This window comes from Plectropomus leopardus, chromosome 17 (assembly GCF_026936395.1).
Source record: "Plectropomus leopardus strain MGB_pleo_1.0 chromosome 17, ASM2693639v1, whole genome shotgun sequence".
Classification (NCBI taxonomy): domain Eukaryota; kingdom Metazoa; phylum Chordata; class Actinopteri; order Perciformes; family Serranidae; genus Plectropomus; species Plectropomus leopardus.
In genome coordinates this window covers 16,117,779-16,126,408 of record NC_142192.1, presented here as the reverse complement: position 1 = coordinate 16,126,408, position 8,630 = coordinate 16,117,779, and the positions used below count along the sequence as shown (strand labels likewise).

The window sequence follows — 8,630 nt, the reverse complement described above, 5'->3', positions numbered from 1 at the left end:
TCTCCTAAACATTTCTTCCAGTGCAGATTAATAAATTGATATGGACTAACAATTCAATTGCACACTAAAGGCTTAGATTATCAGTGACTTGAGAATAAGAAGCTAACTTCAAAATTGTGTCAGTGATAAGCACACAATCTACAATCAAGTCTCAATCAACTTTTATCAGCTTTGTAGACCTAACAGTACACACCCCACCATACTGTCCTACGATGTCTACACTCCCTCTACTGGGCTGTTACAACAATGCATGACTGTTGCACTGATTTTAGCTCCTCTAAGATCCAGCTAAAGGAAAAAGTCTGGAAAAAATTCAATATCTGATTAAATATTCAAAGAACATTTTAGACACAAAACTTGTTTTTTCTTCAAAAACAACAATTTATTTATCAATTAACACATTGTAAAAGCATATTTTTCTAAAAAACAAACAAACTCTACAAGTCAAACCTTGTCCCTTGCTAACCTCAGTTCAGTGCAGATAAAAATATATATAATATTTAAGAATTTACCATTATAAATTTAGGTTTTACAATACTTCTTTTTAAAACATGACTTTTTCTAGGTACACATTAAATGAAATGACCATGGTGTTGCTCTGAGAAAACTAAAGCAAGTGATTAAAACAACAAATGTCTAATGCAGTTAACAAAATGGTAAAATAAAGCATATATGGAGTATCACAAATAGGTTGATCAAGCACAACTGCTGTGTGTCTGGGGGCAGTGAGTGGGGTGGGGAATTCTGAACAACTCTGGGTCCCTGTCCGAGGATTCGAAGAAGGGGACAGGGTTTTCTCTTAATGGAGTGTCCACACTCAGTCCCAAACATGACGAAGAAGAGCTGATGTGGGAGGAAAAGAGATGAAAGGGTCAATTCAGCACTGAGCATTGAAAAGTATTCTTTAGACATGCAAACTACTCTGTCTTCAACTTCAGACAACTTTATTTATCCCCACAGGGTGATTCAGTTTCACAATCTACCCAGAGCAGACACAAACTGACAGACAACAACACACAACACTCAGCAGTAGTAGTGGTACATCAGAGAGATCAGTATATGGGCCAGATACACACCGGCACCTTGTATGGTCCTGAGCATACTGACCCACACGAGAACCAGGCAGAATAAATTACATTTTTAAAACAACAACAAGGTGTTCTGATGCATTGCACATCACTCAAATACATTCATAGAATGTATGTATGGGCTTAGCAGCCATGTGAAGAAAGAGGCAGCGTTATTTAAAAAGACTACTGTCAACATTTAGCAGCATGATCGCAGAAGGAATAAAGGACAGCAATTTGTTTTTGTAAGGGGTGCTTTGTAGCGCCAGCCTGAGGGCATTAAAATGAATTCACTTGATCAGGTTGTCTGAGCTGGTACCTTTCACAGTCAGATTCACAGGAGGCCTTTTCCTCCAAACTGCTGATGTAACCAATGCCGGAGCGCTGTATGGCCTCAGCCACTGTGTACCTGGTTTTACCACGGGCACACCTTTCCATCTTTGTGATGCTGAGATCTGACTGGAGGAACAGATGGAGTCGACTGTCTGATAACAGTAACGGTGTCTGAAGAACACTGGAGAGAAAAATATATTAATAGTACAATGCTTTCGGCCAATATAGGTCAGATTTTCTTTGCCTTTTGTGCAATTTTATGAATAACATTTTAAATAAAAGATATACAGACATTTGTAGGACAAGTCAGGGACCAGCAGCACTGTAATTTTTAATTTAAAAAAAAGTGTAATGTAAATGTGAAAACGGTCAAAATGACCATCATGGCCATTCTAGTGTTAATGCGTATCATCTAGGAAGAAAGATGCAAAGCAACTAAAACTACAATAGGAAAAAGCGACCCAAGAAATCACCCTCCAAAAAACCCACAAAACTAAATCAAAACACACAAAATACAAGTATAAAAGAGACAGAACAAAGACACAAAATGACTACAAAACAGATACAAAGGAACTACAAAGAGACAAAATAATTACAAAGGGGGACAAGCAAGGACAGAAAATGACTACAAAGGGACAAAAAAACAACCCAAAAAATACTTTAAAAAAAAAACTACCTCAAGGAGATACAAAATAACCACAAAAAAAGAACAAAAAAACAAAAAAAATAACCAGGAAGTGACAAAAAAGAAAACAACAACACAAAATTACCTTAAAAGAGGACAACAAAACTAGAAAAAACATAAAATGACTACAACAAATGAAAAAAAAAGCAAAATCACCACAAAGTCCTTGTGTTTCCATTCCTATGTAGGCTGCGCCCAGGGCCTTATTATCTCATAATGAAAACAGACATTTAAAAATAGGTAATAGTGTGGATCCAGGTCACCATTAATCCTAACAGTGTTCTTGCTTTTAGCAGATTGATTTTTAACAGCTTTTAGGGCAGTAAAACGATGCCACTAGGTGGCAATGGCATAATTAGACTGCTGTCATTGCTTTAGCTGCACAGCAACTCACCTTTCTAAAAACTGCTGGAAGCCCTTCATCCTCTGCGAGACCTGCTCTGTGTTCTTTAGACTGAAGAAGGGGTTCCAGGGCGGCAACTTAGGTAACTCCCTGAGCACAAAACAGATGCAGGTATTTTATGCTCTATTAAAGTCAGATATAATGAAAATGTGATCTATTAAAAGTGAGCAAACACATGCCATTAGTTATCAACATACATGATCAGAGCATTCTGTCCCAGACAATGACGCAGCCAAACAAACTCCCTGTAACGCCGCCTCACACAGGAAGTCTTCTTTCTAAAGCACATGCTGTTGGTCTGCAAAGAGACGGCAATTTAAAACACTTCTCACACAAGTTTCAAGTCATGACAGAAAATGTGTGTGAGACTTACATGTAAACAGATCTCGTAGTCGATGTGTGTGTGCCAGAGGTCATCTTTAATAATTCTTGGATCCCGAACACATATGCTGACAAACTCCTTGAAAATTCAAAACCACAGTTTCATTACATAACAAGGGTTTGTTTAGATGCATGTGCTTCAAATTAAAACGCAACCAGATGTGGTCCAGCACAACTATTTTCCACTGGCCTTCAATTTTTGGACGTTATCACAATGTCACATCAGCTGTGACTGCGCAAATTAAAACAGGAAAAAGCGAATGTGAGGAGAAGGTCTGACAACTTACAGTTTTGGAGAGATTGTCCAAGATACTGTCCATACTAGGTACAAAACCTGCCAGAGAGAGAAACAAACTCAGTGATCTGTTCTAGCATATTTTAGCAGAAACATACCATTGCCCTTTACACCGTACGATAACCATCTCAAAAAAAAGTGAGATTCTCTGTCCAGTTGCTTTTTTTCTCAATATCATAGAGAAGCCAATGTACACAGTATGATAATCAACTTTCATACCACAGTAAACCTTTACACTGGTATCTCTACAACCCTCCGCCCCTTGACATAACCACAATGTAATTTCAAAAATTAAAAAGACCATTTCTGTTCATTTATTATGTTACATTATCATGAAGAAAGCAGAAACAGCTGTAAACACAGATGAGCTTGGCAGCCAAAGTCCATTGTTTTAAATGCTAGATCTGATTTGCAAAGCACTGGCCTGGCTGGCGATTAATACTTTAATGACTCAGAAGTGCAAACATTTGGAACTAATGTAGTACAAAGGGGAACAAAGGTTAAGGCAGGAGGATTTAGCTTAAGAGCGGGAATTCTTAAATGTAATATGAACTCACACACACACACACATACACAAAACAGTTGGAAACTACAAGAAAGCCTTTCGTGGCACACCACAGGCAAAAACACAGGCCAACCAGCTCTTTGTCTAGTCACTAAACAACCATTATCATTAAAGTCTGCAACTATGATGCAACATTTCAATCAAAGAAAAAATGCCAAAATTAAAATTTCCCCTTGGATAAGTGACTGCATGATGTTCAAATCGTGCAACTTTTTTTTTTTTTTTTTTTTTTAAATATTCCCCAACAGCAGTCCCTCACATAACACGCATATCTAACAGCTCAGGATATGTACCGGATCATCTGCACCTTGACACCTTAAGGCATATGCCATGCACATGCAACGAGTCCAAGCAGAGTAAATAAATGAGTAAAAGCAATGTTTGACAACAAAGTCCTGCTGCAACTGCAAAGAGTGACTCTGAACCACACCTCGCAATCATACGCCATCATAAACTGGTCTGATTGGATACACCCAGTAAAAAGATGTCCTACAGACTGCTGTAACAGTGCTTTACAAGGGCGTAGGTTTTATTGAAACATTCGGGAGTTGAACACATGAAACTGGAGATCTGGGGGTCCTCAACAATAAAATTTTGAGCAGCAAACACTTAATTTTCTACATTCTGGTGAATTTTAATGTACCTATGTGTGCCTTTTCTGCATCATAAATCACAGCTAAAATAAATCAATTCCATACAATCTCCTTAGGCCATATGGGTCAATGCAGGTTCCAGCCATTATGGGTTACAAAATATGATCACATTACTTGAGGCTGCAATTATACCCTACGTTATTCAGTGCACTAAACAGGACCAACAAGTTAAAGCTGAAAAAACTGTCATCATTCTTGCCCTGAACTGGGATTAAATAGAGGGAGTGAAACAATGCTTTTAAGGAGGACACCACCTAAATTAAGATTTACAGTGTGTCATCTCAATGGCCTGGGGAAGCTCATATGAGTTTCTCTCTCTCAAAGTCAGAAACCAAAGAAGTAAGTCTCAAACTTGTCATGTCAACAAGTATCAAGCATAAAGTCTGGAGCTGCTCTACAGAAAATAAATGGGAGCCTGATTTTGTGGAACCACAAAATATTTGTTCTGTTATAGACCTTATAGCCTGTGACATCACCGATGAGTTTTAGCACTCAGGTATTTGGATTTGAGAGTTATTTGTGTTTACCATTTTTTTGGACCGCCTTAGACCATAGGAACAACCTTTTAATTTTAAAATTGGGCACAGTTCTACATTAACGTTGACAGAACCCTGGGAGGCTATGGTCTAATACCCTGATGAGTTTATTTTTAAGATACAGTATTACAAATAAATAAAGATAAATAAGGGTCTTTATATAAACAGGTGTGTAAAAAGTAGTAGTATTACAATCTGAATCATACACACATACTGTATATATATACACACACTACTCCTTTTCGCATCATGTAAATTTCAGGCAGTTTCTGGAATTTTTAATATTTTTTTTTCTTTATTTTAATGTTTTTAACTACTGTTTTTGTTGTATTTGACATATTTAAAATAAAGACATAAATCAAATACACCAAATAGCCAATGAATGGTTATAGATCCATGCCATTTTAAGAAGAAAGCATAATTACCCAACTAATTAGAAGTCATATCAAGAAGGCATATTAAAAATCATTCCACAACCAGAAACCATGGATTACCAGAATCACCTGGGAGCATGGACAATAATAACAGCAGACTAGAAACCAAATAAAGAACTAAAATTGTAAAGCACAAGTTGAAGGAGCTGATGGGATGTCATTTCACTGGAGTTGCACTTTGCATGACTCATGTGACAATTAAACGATTGATTGACAATATATTACGGTAATTTAGTTGCTACTGCCTCTGGGAGAAAAACAAGCTACGCTGCGTGCAACAAAACGGGAGAACATTCTGACTTCATTTTAACTCTGATTTGTTCTTACCGTTTTCTTCCTCAGTTACCGAGCAGTAATCCGGTGTTTGTGAACAAACAGCAGCAGCTCAGTGCAGAGGCTCGAAGCTCAGAAATGCCTGGACTCAACTAATACTGACTGCTAACTGTTAACTACTCACTGTGACTGCTACCTCCACGTTTGTTTGTGCCTTTTCGCTCCCTTACAGGCCAAATCTTTATAAAACAAAAAAACAAAACAAAACAAAAAAAACCCCCCACAAAATAAAACGCGATATAAATAAATTTTAATTGTTTCACAAATATCTCCCTTTGGAGACAAAGCTGCTTCCTCAATGCGCACCTGTCACTAATTCTTTCACCGGGTGGGATCAGTTTAAATGGTTTTCACTGGTGGGAGGAGGCGACCTAATGGTTAATAGTGGAAAGTCACAGGATGGGTGAACGATGGTCTCAGATAATACCTGGACTGGAGTTAAGATTTTACATCATGTAATTATATAACATAATATAATATATAATATATAATATTATATCAATACTATTGATATAATTACAAATATATCGTACTTTCTAAACTTTTTGATATAGCAACAAGCAACTAAACAATTAGTTTATTTATTTATTCAATTATATATTGTATTATAGGTGTTCTGTACATAATTTAAAAGACAGCATTATTTCAAGTAAAAATGTAGTTTTCTGGACATTTCTCCTATATTTTGGGCTATTTTTTAAAATAATCTTCTTTATTAAAACAATTTTTTTAGTAAAATTTCTTTCAATTTTTGGGACATTTTTTGCCATGTTGGTGCTTTCCTTTTCCCTCCATGTTTTCAAACGAAATGAAACACATTTGCTCCATTTTCAAAGGGTGACTGTGATGCTATCTTGCAAACGGCAGACCCATTTCCCAAAACTATCAGGACTATTCACCTGTGTTCATGCATGTTTCAATATTCAGAACTCTTTCTGCAAAACCTTACAAAGACGTGGCTAGACAAATAATTTTTTTCACTGTGTCTTCATTCACAAATACATGCTATAATATAATTAACCCAAGTTATCACAACCCTAAACAAATACTACATCTCTCTACAATAAGCCTCAAAACTGTTCACAAACCAATCAGAATGGCACAGGTCAGTGAACAGGAGCACTGGATCCTTACAACGTCACGTCAGGTCAAGTCAGTTTTATTTATATCATAAATCATAATTTGCCTCAGGGGGCATATGTATAGCACATGGCACCCTCTGTCCTTAGACTCCCCAAAAAATCTTCAAGGGCCAAAAAACAAAGATAGAGCAACTGAGGAGGGATCATCCCTCTCCCAGGACGGACAGACATGCAGTAAATGTCCGGTCAACAGAAAGACGATTCATATGACAAAATGTTACATAGATAGTGAACGTATATGCCACGCCGAATTTGCAATACCCAGGATTTTGCAGTTTAAACCTTTACATGGGTCAATATTTTTCTATCAATCACTTTTACTTTTTCACCAATAATATTACTCTCCCAACACACACACAGAATACACCACAACAGAAAGAACATTATCACAAATTGTGCAATTATTGGCTAGAATTACTGTTTAATTTAAGAATAAAATCAAAATGTTCTTACCAGAGTCCTCAGAAATATATTCCAGTCTTCAGTCCACTCCAGGAGTGGAGGTAGACACAACTAGTATGTTTCAGACAGAGGTGGGAGACTATGGTCTGCTCATTCACATATAAAGCTCCCCTTATCTTGAAGTTCAGTAAGCAAATAAAACACATTTTAGTGGCTGCTGTTCACTTTCAATGTATTGATCCATTACAACAGGACAGTTTACTCTAGAAATCTCTAATCTAATTATCTGGTTGTGGCTAATTTGTGCAATTTCAAAAATTCTGCAGAAAAAATGGTGACTCAGGATACAGCTCCATGACCTGGACTATAGACAACCATCATGTGCTGTATACACAGACACACAGATAATATCCGGGCAATACTGGCCGGGCTGTGCACACAAAGTCTTTCCATTCACTCCTGTTGAGATTAGTATGGGCTGCTGTGTATTGTATGATATTATCAGATCAATGAGACTGTGCTGCACTGATTGAAGTTTGATTTAATCAAAGTATTCCAGATTTAAGATAAGCCATGTCCCATTTGTTTAACTTTCTATCATTTTCTTTTAGCATGAATGTTAACACAGACATTTTCATTCTTCCCTTTTGGTTTTAATCTTTTCATTAAAAGAGGAAACATGTGTTTGTGCTTAGGAACTGTTCTGTATTTATGAGAAAGGAAGGGAAGGTGCAAATCGGGAAAGGCACTTCAAATATTTTTTTAAGCACTCAGGTAAAAATGCTGTCAGTAACCACATAATATAAAGAGCACGAGTGTGCTCAAAGGGCTGGTTGGTGGGGAGGTGGATGGGTCCCACAAACAACAACGGAAGGTCCTGACAGAGCGGCAAAATCTGACGAGTCCGGAGTGGGAGCGTGTTGGGGAGGGAAATTCAACTTTAAATCGTGGTAGTTTGTATTTGTTTTTAAGACCCTCAAAACCCCAAAACCGCAAGTGGGTTTGAAATGTGTGTTTTCTTTATAATTTTCCAAACTCACACCATCATCATGCATTTTCACTCAGTCACAAAGAGACTCAAGAAGAATATCTGTAGTTCTGTGTTAGGTTGTGATGTGAAAAAATAAAATAAAATAAAATAAAATAAAATGTAAGCCATTCCCCAGCCATCTCCTGAATCAATTTAGTACAGTCATCATAGATCTGATTTGGGGATTCATAGTTGTTTCATATTAGAATTAAATTAAGTATGCAGGAAGTATTCAATATCTTCTTGATTAACATTTTTGGCACTGAATATAACAGAATAACAAGTTGATTTGGAATCATTTTTGGTAGCCTACTATTTGTCACTTTAGCTCTTTAGGGATGAGGGATTTTTTGACATAAACCCCAAACTCT

The 8,630-nt window shown here is 36.9% G+C and overlaps 1 protein-coding gene across 2 annotated transcripts; it reads right to left on the bottom strand.

Annotated features, from left to right (window-relative positions):
- Positions 1-432: 432 nt before the first annotated feature.
- On the bottom strand, positions 433-6,022 carry snx10a (sorting nexin 10a). 2 transcript variants are annotated; one of them, XM_042506867.2, is made up of 7 exons: positions 5,680-6,022; positions 3,157-3,203; positions 2,862-2,948; positions 2,686-2,786; positions 2,480-2,578; positions 1,387-1,581; positions 434-843 (listed from the first exon to the last, which is right to left on the bottom strand). In XM_042506867.2, exons 2-7 carry the CDS (start codon positions 3,187-3,189, stop codon positions 696-698), a joined length of 663 nt encoding a protein of 220 aa, XP_042362801.2. In that variant the 5' UTR covers positions 3,190-3,203; positions 5,680-6,022; the 3' UTR covers positions 434-695. The 2 variants fall into 2 exon arrangements, with proteins under 2 accessions (XP_087946457.1, XP_042362801.2); XM_088090331.1 differs by lacking the exon at positions 5,680-6,022 and having other exon boundaries at positions 433-843.
- Between the last annotated feature and the right edge of the window lie 2,608 nt (positions 6,023-8,630).

What these genes read in the sequence shown, in the direction of transcription:
- snx10a (XM_042506867.2), bottom strand. Translation starts at nt 3,189, where the DNA reads ATGGACAGTATCTTGGACAATCTCTCCAAAACT. An exon ending in ACTACGAGATCTGTTTACAT is followed by an intron (nt 2,787 to 2,861) that starts GTAAGTCTCACA and finishes GTCTCTTTGCAG; the next exon opens with ACCAACAGCATGTGCTTTAG. An exon ending in TTCCAGCAGTTTTTAGAAAG is followed by an intron (nt 1,582 to 2,479) that starts GTGAGTTGCTGT and finishes TTTTCTCTCCAG; the next exon opens with TGTTCTTCAGACACCGTTAC.